We start from the raw sequence: 13963 nt of genomic DNA, 5'->3' as shown, positions 1-13963 counted from the left end.
TTACCGAACCTTAATAGTCTCGAAATGATAGCGCACTTCGTGATTTATTTCAAATATTCTAATAAACTCTGAGAAAAAGAAACTGTTCCAGCAATTCTACTAAAAGTATTCGCATCTAAATTATTTTTAAGATAGATAAAGACACAAGTACATTGGATAGATCGTCAATCAATGAACGGACGGACAAACAGATCAGTCGATGGATAAATAGACAGATAGTGCTTGCTTCGATGGTTTGGTGTTTAATAAGAAATCCACTTTCTTTTAAACGTTTTGGTTCACTGGTAATAAGAAACCAGAATAGTGTATTATAGTACAATATGATATATTGTTATAGGCTTAAGTTAACTATAGAATGTTTTTAACGAGTTAAATTCTGAGATGCTGCTGGTCAGTTGTTAAAAACTTTTTAAACTGTTAGTAATTTACCACACGAATGGTTTATGCTACTTGTAAGAATGTTATTGGAGAGATATTATAATTCTAGAATGAAATAATGCTTAACGTAAGATAAAAAAGGCATTTAAAAGAAGTCTTAAACGTTCATATCTTGGATTATTTTATTTTATTTTTATAAAGTCTCTCGCTAGTACAGAGGTAAGTCTATGGATTTACAACGCTAAAATCAGGGGTTTGATTCCCCTCGGTGGGCTCAGCAGATAACCAGATGTGGCTTTGTTATCAACTTTCTGCCTTATAGATTAGGAGTAATTTAAGCCATAAAATGTACCGTGAAATAATTATTGTGACTTTAGTGCATAATTTTGGAAAGCTGTCTGTAAATAAGTTTTAATTTCCACGGTATAAATCTACTGAGAGTTTAGCAAATGAAAAATGTTTTTTGCTGCTTGTGATCAACGTTTAGAGCATAGATTAAAAATTAATATTTATAATTTATTAGTACCATTAAAATAAATTTCGAACATTGATTTCTGTTTAGTTGTGCGTGTAGTTTATAAAAAAAAAATTGGTCTGAGATCTATAAGTGTTTCAAAGGCAGACCAAAGTTTCTGAATAATAAATGAAATACTTAATATAGAGGAAAAATTAAAATTATCGTCTCAGATTTAGGTGAACGATTAATAGTAAAATTAATATTCTACGCAGATTATGGAGTTCAAAATGGCGGCTGTTTTCGTATCATTTGATATCACAGTTTGGAATGAAATTCAACAGTTTCACGACGAGTTTTCTCATTCGACGTAAAATGCCTTTATAATAATCACATTTCTCTTTATTTATAACCACAGTCGGCCCGACGATTGATCCATTTAGCTTTAAGAATGACTTGTACAAAGGATCAAGAACGGCGGTTACTTGTGTTGTCGTTGCTGGAGATTCTCCAATATTCATAAAATGGTTCAAAGACGGTCGACAGTTGAACGACGGAGACCACGAAACTTCCATATATGTAGCTGACGACGGCTACGTTTCAACACTTACATTGAACAACCTATCTCGACGAAACAATGGAAACTATACCTGTACAGCCTCCAATTCTGTGGGAACCGACTCATCTAGTGCGCAACTAGAAGTCAAAGGTGAACCTGTGGTGTACAGATTGATTAACGGGAAATAAACATAAACTTTATTGTTTGTTTGTTTTTTATTCATTCCAATCATAAGTTTTGGTTTGCAGAGATTTTAGTTTGGTTTTCAAAGAAAAAAAAAGGACTTGACATGACCAGGTGGTTAAGACACTCGACTCGTAATCTGAGGATTGCGGCTTCGAATTCCCCTCATATAAAACATGCTCACCCTTTCAGCCTTGGGGGCGTTATAATATGACGTTCAATCCTATTATTCGTTGGATAAAGAGTAGCCCAAAAGTTGACGGTGGGTGATAATGTTTAGCTCCCTTCCCAATGCTTAATTAGGGACGGCTAGCGCAGATATTCCTCGTGTAGCTTTGCGCAAAATTCAAAAAACAAAAGATAAAATGGGGTCGGATTTACCTTGTACTCTGTGTGTTTATGAACTTATAACACATCTTTCTGCTAGAAATTATCTTTTTGATGTACGGCAGAGATTGTCTTTTCTGTGTCACTTTCTACGTAACACCAGAATTAAGTATTATATATCATTTTTGCCTTCCTGTATTTCAGTAGTAAGTCTGACGACTCAACATCGCTGTAAACCCTATTCATATACTTGTGGTCAGTACAGCACAAATAGTCTATTGCATAACTTTGTTCTTAACAAACGAACAAATTATTTTTCTATGATCATTCTGTAACAACATTACGCTGTTACTCATGTTTTTAGGTTATTTTCATTCAGTTGTAACGTTACCTAAAATAACTGAAAATCACTTAAAATTTCAATCAATTTTATGTACAAAAACACCGTTATAAGAGGCTTAACTGGATTTCGTTGATTTGCTAACCCAAGCTGTACCAATGAGCCTTAAATAGTCGAACTTGCAGTCCAAAACAGAGGTTAGGCCCAATTAAAGATACAATTTGGTGAGAAAGTAAAAACATAGAAGAACTTTTATCACACATATATATATAATCAAAACTGTTTCTGGTACTTGTGGTGTTATGTTTTAAAATACATTGATTAATAAGAAACATCTTATTTCATACGGCTTGGCTTATTCCTATTTGTTTGTTTGATTTTGAATTTCGCGCAATGCTACACGAGAGCTATCTGCGCTAGCCGTTCCTAATTTAGCAGCGTAAGACTGGAGGGAAGGCAGCTAGTCATCAACACCCACCGCCACCTCTTGGGCTACTCTTTTACCAACGAATAGTGGGATTGACCGTCACTTTGTAACGCCCTCACGTCTGAAAGTGCGAGCATTTTTGGTGCGACGAAGATTCGAACCCGCGACCCATCAGATTAGGAGTCGAGCACCTTAACCACCTGGCTGTGTCAAGCATTATTCCTGTGCAAACATTAAATCCCTTTTGTTACAGTTTCACCAAATTCAATAAAAGTGTTCCCTATCTATATTCAAAAGTGATGACTACACAGATGGTCCATTTCTTTTTCACTTAGTTACATCGTTTAAGAATATTAAAAAAGATATATAATTTATAATAATTAATCTAGTTGTTGTTGTTGTTTTACAGCACCACCCCATTGGACCAAACCGCCCGTTGACTCTGGTGCTATACTGGGCAGATCTGTTATGCTTCACTGCCAGGCGGAGGGATACCCTGCACCCCACATTCGCTGGAAGGTTGCCAAAGGTGAGCATAACATTGTTAATAGGCCCAGCATCACTTGGCAGTTAGAGCGTTTTACTAGCAATTTGAGGGCCGTGGGTTCGAATCCCCGTTCCATTAAGCATCTTCGCTCTTTCAATCGTCGTGGAATTATAATATGACAATTAATTCCCTTATTCGTTGGTAGAAGAGTAGCACAAGAGTTGACAGTGGGTGGTGATGACTAGCTGCCTTCCCTCTAGTCTCACACTGCTAAATTAGGGACGGCTACCACAGATAGCCCTCAAGTAGAGGCTCGGTATGGCCAAGCGTGTTAAGGTTTGCGACTTGTAATCTGAAGGGCGCGGGTTCGCATCCCCGTCGCGCCAAATAAGCTCGCCCTTTCAGCAGTGGGGGCGTTATAAGGTGACGGTCAATCCCACTATTCGTTGGTAAAAGAGTAGCCCAAGAGTTGGCGGTGGGTGGTGATGACTAGCTGCCTTCCCTCTAATCTTGCACTGCTAAATTAGGGACGGCTAGCACAGATAGCCCTCGAGTAGCTTTGTACAAATTTCAAAAACAAACAAACAAACCCTCAAGTTGATTTGCACGAAAAGAAATAACAAATCTTTGATACTGTATATTATTGTTTTAACTTACAACACAGAATACAGTTACCTAAACAAGCAATGTTTAACTAAAAAAGGAAAATCAATGAGTTTAAAAATTACAATTTTTTTTCTAAATTTTCATCCTGTGATTTATTCCGATAGAAAAAATAACTTAGTTAATTTTAGGAGATTTTGTGCAAAAGCCGGTCTGATTCCAACGCCATCTGCAATGAACAGCTAACACCATAAGGATATTTACAAAAACAATTACCTGAAGTGAACTCAATCAGTTAAAGAATTTATCTTAGTTTGAACGTCGAAACATGCAGAGTGTATTAGGATGTTTTCCAGCCTCATCAGGTTTTTTTTTACTAATTTTAATCCTGTATAGTACACTATTGGTATTTTATCGTGATTTTGAGACTGGGAACTGTCTTGTTTTTAGAATTGCGCATCAAATAATCGTGAGTTTTTTTTTAACATTGAACATTGCACGAGTGTCAAGGATTTAAAAAAAAGAAACGTTTGTTATGCATAATTTTCCAGTATTAAAATGATACCGACATATCTTGATTCGTACTTGTTAATACGGATATGAAGTGAAGTTCTATACATGCAATTCTAATCATAATTAATGTTAGGTTATAATGCATCGTATCTAGATGTCGGTTTATTGTTTCTTAAAAGGCACACCACCTGGAGCTTACAGCACCATAATAAGCAGATCGCGGGTCTATATCCTCGTCAACGGTAGCTTGGCAATCACAAGTGTTCAAATAGGGGATGAAGGTCTGTATTTGTGTGAGGCTAGCAATGGAGTTGGTCAACCAATCAGCTCAGCGGTAGCGTTAGTAATTCACAGTAAGTATCCGCCAACTGCTTGTGAAAAGTAGTTAATTTTATTAGTAGCTCTTAGAATATTTACAACCCCATCATTTAAATGATTCACCACTCTTCACGTTGAATACCCTCCAACATAATGTTAGAATGATTCACCCCTCTTCACGTTGAATACCCTCCAACATAATGTTAGAATGATTCACCCCTCTTCACGTTGAATACCCTCCAACATAATGTTAGAATGATTCACCCCTCTTCACGTTGAATACCCTCCAACATAATGTTAAAATGATACACCACTCTTCACACTGAATACCCTCCAACATAATGTTAGAATGATTCACCACTCTTCACGTTGAATACCCTCCAACATAATGTTAGAATGATTCACCACTCTTCACGTTGAATACCCTCCAACATAATGTTAGAATGATTCACCCCTCTTCACGTTGAATACCCTCCAACATAATGTTAGAATGATTCACCTCTCTTTACGTTGAATACCCTCCAACATAATGTTAAAATGATACACCACTCTTCACACTGAATACCCTCCAACATAATGTAAGAATGATTCACCACTCTTCACGTTGAATACCCTCCAACATAATGTAAGAATGATACACCACTCTTTACACTGAATACCCTCCAACATAATGTTAAAATGATACACCACTCTTCACACCGAATACCCTCTAACATCCTGCTCCTATAAGTTCTTTTACTAACACGTTTATAAGCACCAGATTTCAGGACTTCAACATTGAATAAAATACTTTTTAATGTTAAAGGGCTAGAAGTTGTTCTGTTTTCCAGGTGAAAATGTAGAGAGGATGTTCCATTTTCCAGATACAACTTTATGAAAGGTACTCCCTTTCCCAGATGCACCTTTAGAAGGCATTCTTTTTCCAGATACAACTTAATGAAAGGTACTCCCTTTCCCAGATGCAGCTTGAACTAATAGTATTACAAAAACTGCCATTGATGAAAGAACATACTACCAAGTCAGTTTTACAAGGATCTAAAGTCTTACCCATAACCAAAACAGTGAATTGGATGAACCAAAATTTCACATCGAAACATAAAACAAAAACAATGAAAGTAAAGACATCTAAACTTTATTGTAATTAATGTTATCGATTTCTCTTCATCAAATGGCTCATTAGCCGATTTACACTACGTCTACATCCACTCAGGAAAAAGTGAACTGCGTTCATCCTCAATGTCAAGTTCGAAACTGTAGCACGTGCTCTGTAGTTACAACCATCGCATTACGCTCAAGATATCTGTAAATGGTAGAATATTTGTTCACGATAACTGACACCATTATTTACCGTAGTACACATTGTTGGCATCAAATCACAACAATGTACAAGTGGAAGTGTTACTGATGACCCTCTCTTCCAATAACAATGCTGTTTGTTTTCCTTCCACTTCAACTGTAATTGGTATTATGGGGCGTCATTACGAGTTGCGCCAATATTCAGTCACGTTTGTTCATCTTTATCAGCTTCCAATAATCCTCATCGTTGTCCATTTTCACATCAATAGGATGTTACTGTTGTAACTACGATTGCTTCGAAAGTGCACTTCTAACATTCAAAGGCAACCTGTTACACGACATTTCTAAAGGGAGAATAAATTATGCATGACTTAATAATACAGTTATAAGTACTCCTATGATGAGTGCCCCCTGGTGGTTATTATTTTTGTCACTGGATTCGCCTTTTCCATCGTCTTATTACTTCGTCTTCCAAATTTTGTACATTTGTAATGATTTCGTTTCGAGTTATGGACATTAGAACAAGCCAACTAACTTTATAATAACCCTAATTATACATATATATATATATATAACCATGATTTTTGACAAAGTGCACACTTTGAATAGCTTTACAGGAGAACCTTCATGTACAAAATCAATGGTAAAGCTTAATAGTTGGTTTAATATTTCATACAAAATTGTAATTATAACACATAATGTTCTATTTATAGCTACAAACCAGCACTCAGTGAAATATGGTTATCCATCTAAGCATAATCATTTCAACAATGTATTACTTGACAACCGTTGCCATATGAACGAGCAACATAGCATAAATATTACAGTTGTTTTAAACTTTGTTGTGTGCGTTTATTCAATGCTACCCAAAACAGTTTTCGTTTCCAGTAAAATCAATGCAAACAGTACGAAAGGAATATGTAAATAAGAGGATATGCTTTAGTTTCAATATAATTAATATATTTGATCAATCGTACCTGAAACAGGTCCACCACACTTCGCATCAAGATTCTCATCTCAGACTGTGAGAAAAGGAGATAGAACTGTGATTCGATGTAACAGTATCGGAGAAAGACCTATTTACCTACGATGGCTTGTCAATGGTAATGAATTTAACCCCTCGAACCGACGAAGGTAGGAATTGTTTTGTATTTCAAATATTACGAAATAACTATTAGTGCTTTTAAAAAGTAGGGTTAACATCAATCTTATAACGCATGCGTTCTGATATGATTAAACAAATTCATTAATGTGACCTACTGTACACGTTTGAACCTTATAAAATACCATTATTTTACATAATCTTTCAAGTATTCTTTTTCTGTGTGTGTTATTGAATAAAACTATTGATACGATGTAGCAAAAACGTAACAATGTTACTGTGGTATTACCCAATTCCACAGAAAAAAACACACTCAATTATCCAAATAATTTTTTCAGCTGTGCTCCAACTAAAATATCTAAATACATAGATCAAAACGAGAATGTATTTTACTTAAATCAACATAGCCAAGTTTGTCTGTTTCCAAATGTCAAATTATGCAAAACCACTTTACCTACCTTTACTTTATCAATGCAGTGTGGTTTTGTATTTTATGTATGCTAGCAACATGATTCAAAATGATGTATAAGTTGTGAACAGCTCTTACAGGAAATGTTTTTAAAGCTACATTAACCCTAATTCAAAATGGCCTATAGGTTGTAAACAATCCTTACACTTTTTGTTTTCAAAGCTGCACAAACCCTAATTCAAAATGGCATATAAGTTGTAAACAGCTCATACATGGAATGTTTTTAGGGTTAGTTGTACTAACCCTAATTCAAAATGGCGTATAGGTTGTAAATAACCTTTACAATAATTTTTTTTTTAAATTGCACCAACCCTAATTCAAAATTCAACTTTAGTCAAATTGTTAATCAAACTTAGCAAAAACATATGATATAAAAAATTATTTTTTAAACCTCACCATCAAACTCTTACCGGCGTTAACTAATGCAATTATTGTTATAACTGCAGAAGACACTTAGCGGCATATATAAACACAGAAAGAAGACATTCCGTGTCCACAGTAAAGCACTGAATATTATGTTGCTGCTAAGTAACTGGCAGTAAAGGCTGACAAACTATTTTTAGGGTCAGAATAAGATCTCAAAATTAGACCTCCGTTATCTGGGCGTATCTTAGGCGTATCCACGCGACTTATCTACGTCTAGACCACCGTAGTCAATAAATGTTAATCTCCATCATAGTCGAGATAACAAAAGAATGAGACTTCGTCCATTAGAAACAATCATTTTGTCCGAAAAAATACCAGTTATCTAGGTTATACTTTAATTCAGGGCGCATAATTTAAAGTTAAAGGCAAGATGAAAAAAAAAAACACACACGATTGTTTGTGGGTTAGGGTTACTTATTTTTACCCAAATGTAATTAACAATATTATACCGCTTATATTAAGGACCTCGGATATAAAAGCTTCGAACTGAAATATAAATACTTATTGTATTTTGTTATGAATAAAATACAAAATACAAAATAAAATATATTTTTTTTAAATTATCATACTGATAGCACGTAGAAGAAAAACGAAAGTTTTAACTGTTTATTTTTTTTTATTACTTTGTTTTCCCAAAACTTCAAAAATGGCCAGTTACAGGCATGGTCAAGCGTGTTAAGGCGTTCGACTCGTAATCCGAGGGTACCCGGTTCGAATCCCGGTCGCACCAAACATGCGCGCCCTTTTAGCCGTGGGGGCGTTATAATGTGACGGTCAATCCCACTATTCGTTGGTAAAAGAGTAGCCCAAGAGTTGGCGGTGGGTAGTAATCAGTGCCTTCCCTCTATTCTTACACTGCTAAATTAGGGACGATTAGCTCAGACAGCCCTCGAGTAGCTTTGCGCGAAATAAAAAAAAACAACAACAACAACAACAACAAAAACAAAACTGTATTCCAGCTATGAACGAATTAGTATGAATAAGTCTGAAGAGTGTTTTCATGCTTGAAATAAGTCGGCCCGGCATGACCAGGTGGTTAAGGCACTCAACTCGTAATCTCCGTCACACCAAACGTGCTCGCCCTTTGAGAGGTGGGGACATTATACTGTAACGGCCAATCCCACTATTCGCTGGTAAAAGAGTAGTCCAGTGTTTGGCGGTAGGCAGTAATGACGTGCTGCTTTCCCTCTAGTCTTACAATGCTAAATTAGGGACGGCTAGTGAAGATAGCCCTTGTGTAGCTTTGCGCGAAATTCAAGAAACAAACAAACTTGAAATACCTAACAGACGTATGTGATGCGCATTATTAATACAGAACGACTTGGGAACTCGATGTTATTTCTTATATACATTCGAATATTAAAATTTCATTTTCCCAAAATGGATTAACTTAGTGCAACTACAATTTTTGAGAGTTAGAAAATGTATCAGCATCACATTGTAGAAACCCCTTAGTGGTACAGCGGTCTGTCTGCGGACTTGTATATAGTAGAAACTGAGATTCGAACCCGCGAATTACGAGTCCAGCGCTTTAACTATCAGGCCATGCTGGGCCTAAGTGAATTGTTCTCGGACTAATATTAGAACATAGGTAATTTGTTTGTTTTAATTTCGCGCAAAGCTACACGAGGACTATCTGCCCTAGCCATCCATGATTTAGCAGCGTAAGACCAGAGGGAAGGCAGCTAGTCATCATTGCCAACCGCCAAATACTGGGTTACTCTTTTACCAACGAATAGCGCGATTGGTCGTAACATTATAACGTCCCACGTCTGAAAGGGCGAACATGATTGGTGCGACAAAGATTCGAACCCGCGATCCTCAGATTACGAGTCGAGCGCCTTACCACCTGGCCATGCCGGGGCCTTACATAGGTAGAACTAAGTCAAACTTTCATTGTTTTTATGTTTTGCTTTTCATAACCCTCTGGCTCTTTCGTAGTAATTGCAGTTCGTGTACAGAAGGCTCGGCATGGCCAAGTATGTTAAGGCGTTCGACTCGTAATCTGAGGGTCGCACCAAACATGCTCGCAGATAGCCCTCGAGTAGCTTTGCGCGAAATTCAAAACAAACAAACACAAAAATATATTCTGACCTCTTAAAATGAAACGTAGAATAGACGTTTCTCGTCGAAAGGAACGGAAATGTTTCATTTTTCTAACGTTGTTTTTGGACATTTTTTATCTGGAAAGCTACATATACAGAGAAGATCCCACACCAGAAGGAAAACTAGCAGAAATAACAATTCCCTTGGTTTCAAGAGACGACAGCGCTATCTATACATGTATAGCTCGAAACGACTACGGAGAAGACAGAAAGAACATTCAAGTCAATGTTCAAGGTAGTGTCGTAAGTTTTATTCAAGTCAATGCTTAAGGTAGTATCGTAAGTTTTATTCGAGTCAATGTTCAAGGTAATGTCGTAAGTTTTATTCAAGCCAATGTTCAAGGTAGTGTCGTAAGTTTTATTCAAGTCAATGTTCAAGGTAGTGTCATAAGTTTTATCAAGTCAATGTTTAAGGTAGTATCGTAAGTTTTATTCGAGTCAATGTTCAAGGTAGTGTCGTAAGTTTTATTCAAGTCAATGTTCAAGGTAGTGTCATAAGTTTTATCAAGTCAATGTTTAAGGTAGTATCGTAAGTTTTAATCGAGTCAATGTTCAAGGTAGTGTCGTAAGTTTTATTCAAGTCAATGTTCAAGGTAATGTCGTAAGTGTTTACTGTTGTTTTCTTAGTACACAGCTTCACAATGCACTATTTTCATTACGTCCATCGCGGGGAATCAAACCCAGGATTTTTGCATTGTATCTCCGTAGCGTTACCATTAATTAAACGATGAACCATGTCAAACGAATTAATAATTTTGGTTTCTATATTATTTCCTTGAGTTTTCCAACAGCAGTAGAACATGATTAACTATTTTAATATTTAAAAAATGGACACAATCAAAAGGACTAACAGTTAAATATTATTGAAGATCTCAAGTAACATTTTAAAAATTATAACTCTTTTATGATTGGTTACACAGATCTACTTTTACAACTGATTCAGAAAGTATAAGTCGTACAAGTATCGTCACAAATAAAGTCTGTTTGTTTGTTTTTGAATTTCGCACAAAGCTACTCGAGGGCGATCTGTGCTAGCCGTCCCTAATTTAGCAGCGTAAGACTAGAGGGAAGGCAGCTAGTCATCACCACCCACCGCCAACTCTTGGGCTACTCTTTTTACCAACGAATAGTGGGAATGAACGTCACATTATAACGCCCCCACGGCTGAAAGGGCGAGCATGTTTGGCGCGACGGGGATTGGAATCCTCAACCCTCAAATTACGAGTCGCACGCCTTAACGCGCTCGGCCATGCCAGGCCCACAAATAAATACCTACGTATGAAGAAACTCGTTACTCGCCAGTCTTACATAAAGTATTTACATAAAACTTAAATGAAAATCACTACTCTCAATATTCTAACATGGTCTGTGAATAATCAAAAATGTTAATCTGCTTCCAGTAGAAAAAAACTAGTTTTGTGATATATAAAGCCAGGCAGACTTAACTATCTGTTTTATTTTTCCTTGATCATAGTTTTGTGATATATAAAGCTAGGCAGACTTAACTATCTGTTTTATTTTTCCTTGATCATAGTTTTGTGATATATAAAGCTAGGCAGACTTAACTATCTGTTTTATTTTTCTTGATCATAGTTTTGTGATATATAAAGCTAGGCAGACTTAACTATCTGTTTTATTTTTCCTTGATCATAGTTTTGTGATATATAAAGCTAGGCAGACTTAACTATCTGTTTTATTTTTCCTTGATCATAGTTTTGTGATATATAAAGCTAGGCAGACTTAACTATCTGTTTTATTTTTCCTTGATCATAGTTTTGTGATATATAAAGCTAGGCAGACTTAACTATCTGTTTTATTTTTCCTTGATCATAGTTTTGTGATATATAAAGCTAGGCAGACTTAACTATCTGTTTTATTTTTCCTTGATCATAGATTTGTGATATATAAAGCTAGGCAGACTTAACTATCTGTTTTATTTTTCCTTGATCATAGTTTTGTGATATATAAAGCTAGGCAGACTTAACTATCTGTTTTATTTTTCCTTGATCATAGTTTTGTGATATATAAAGCTAGGCAGACTTAACTATCTGTTTTATTTTTCCTTGATCATAGTTTTGTGATATATAAAGCTAGGCAGACTTAACTATCTGTTTTATTTTTCCTTGATCATAGATTTGTGATATATAAAGCTAGGCAGACTTAACTATCTGTTTTATTTTTCCTTGATCATAGTTTTGTGATATATAAAGCTAGGCAGACTTAACTATCTGTTTTATTTTTCCTTGATCATAGTTTTGTGATATATAAAGCTAAGCAGACTTAACTTTCTGTTTTATTTTTCCTTGATCATAGTTTTGTGATATATAAAGCTAAGCAGACTTAACTTTCTGCTTTATTTTTCCTTGATCATACTTTTGTGATATATAAAGCCAGGTAGACTTAACTATCTGTTTTATTTTTCCTTGATCATAGTTTTGTGATGTATAAAGCTAGGCAGACTTAACTATCTGTTTTTTTTTCCTTGATCATAGTTTTGTGATATATAAAGCTAGGCAGACTTAACTATCTGTTTTATTTTTCCTTGATCATAGTTTTGTGATATATAAAGCTAGGCAGACTTAACTATCTGTTTTATTTTTCCTTGATCATAGTTTTGTGATATATAAAGCTAGGCAGACTTAACTATCTGTTTTATTTTTCCTTGATCATAGTTTTGTGATATATAAAGCTAGGCAGACTTAACTATCTGTTTTATTTTTCCTTGATCATAGTTTTGTGATATATAAAGCTAGGCAGACTTAACTATCTGTTTTATTTTTCCTTGATCATAGTTTTGTGATATATAAAGCTAGGCAGACTTAACTATCTGTTTTATTTTTCCTTGATCATAGTTTTGTGATATATAAAGCTAAGCAGACTTAACTTTCTGTTTTATTTTTCCTTGATCATAGTTTTGTGATATATAAAGCTAGGCAGACTTAACTATCTGTTTTATTTTTCCTTGATCATAGTTTTGTGATATATAAAGCTAGGCAGACTTAACTATCTGTTTTATTTTTCCTTGATCATAGTTTTGTGATATATAAAGCTAGGCAGACTTAACTATCTGTTTTATTTTTCCTTGATCATAGTTTTGTGATATATAAAGCTAGGCAGACTTAACTATCTGTTTTATTTTTCCTTGATCATAGTTTTGTGATATATAAAGCTAGGCAGACTTAACTATCTGTTTTATTTTTCCTTGATCATAGTTTTGTGATATATAAAGCTAGGCAGACTTAACTATCTGTTTTATTTTTCCTTGATCATAGTTTTGTGATATATAAAGCTAAGCAGACTTAACTTTCTGTTTTATTTTTCCTTGATCATAGTTTTGTGATATATAAAGCTAGGCAGACTTAACTATCTGTTTTATTTTTCCTTGATCATAGTTTTGTGATATATAAAGCTAGGCAGACTTAACTATCTGTTTTATTTTTCCTTGATCATAGTTTTGTGATATATAAAGCTAGGCAGACTTAACTATCTGTTTTATTTTTCCTTGATCATAGTTTTGTGATATATAAAGCTAGGTAGGCTTAACTTCTGTTTTATTTTTCCTTGATCATAGTTTTGGGATCTCTAAAGCTAGGTAGACTTAACTTTCTGTTTTATTTCACATTTCAATTGTCACCAAACAAAAATGGTAAAATTAAAGGATTTTGAATAAGCAAATCGATAACGCACGTGACATCCACCAACGATATAAAGTTTCTGAACCGCGATGTATCAAAACTACATTTTGAGACTGTTTGGAGTTTCGTAAGTAACGTGGTGCCACCGAACATTGATCGCTTTAAAAGTTTTGGGCAATAACCCTTTGATCTAAAATTATTCATACATATTTAAATCACGAAGGTTTGTTAAGATCGGGTATTTAGAATTTCAAAGACTGGTTGGTCAGTGAAACTTCTGTACAAGGTGAGAGTCCTAGGACACAAAGGCCAGTGAAAAAGTCCGTTCATGTGTCTCAATC

The 13963-nt window shown here is 35.2% G+C and overlaps 1 protein-coding gene across 1 annotated transcript in view; it reads left to right on the top strand.

Moving 5' to 3' along the window:
• The window catches only part of LOC143245774 (cell adhesion molecule Dscam2-like), a 73236-nt gene that overhangs the window by 38910 nt on the left and 20363 nt on the right, over positions 1 to 13963 (top strand). Inside the window, exons 4-8 of the mRNA XM_076492028.1 lie at positions 1251 to 1541; positions 3078 to 3197; positions 4451 to 4624; positions 6872 to 7019; positions 10074 to 10222. Coding sequence (XP_076348143.1) covers positions 1251 to 1541; positions 3078 to 3197; positions 4451 to 4624; positions 6872 to 7019; positions 10074 to 10222 — 882 coding nt within the window. The remainder of the gene's footprint in view (positions 1 to 1250; positions 1542 to 3077; positions 3198 to 4450; positions 4625 to 6871; positions 7020 to 10073; positions 10223 to 13963) is intronic.

Source organism: Tachypleus tridentatus, chromosome 3 (assembly GCF_004210375.1).
Source record: "Tachypleus tridentatus isolate NWPU-2018 chromosome 3, ASM421037v1, whole genome shotgun sequence".
NCBI lineage: Eukaryota > Metazoa > Arthropoda > Merostomata > Xiphosura > Limulidae > Tachypleus > Tachypleus tridentatus.
The sequence above is the reverse complement of the archived record's forward strand: the minus strand, read 5'-3'. Positions and strand labels throughout refer to the sequence as shown.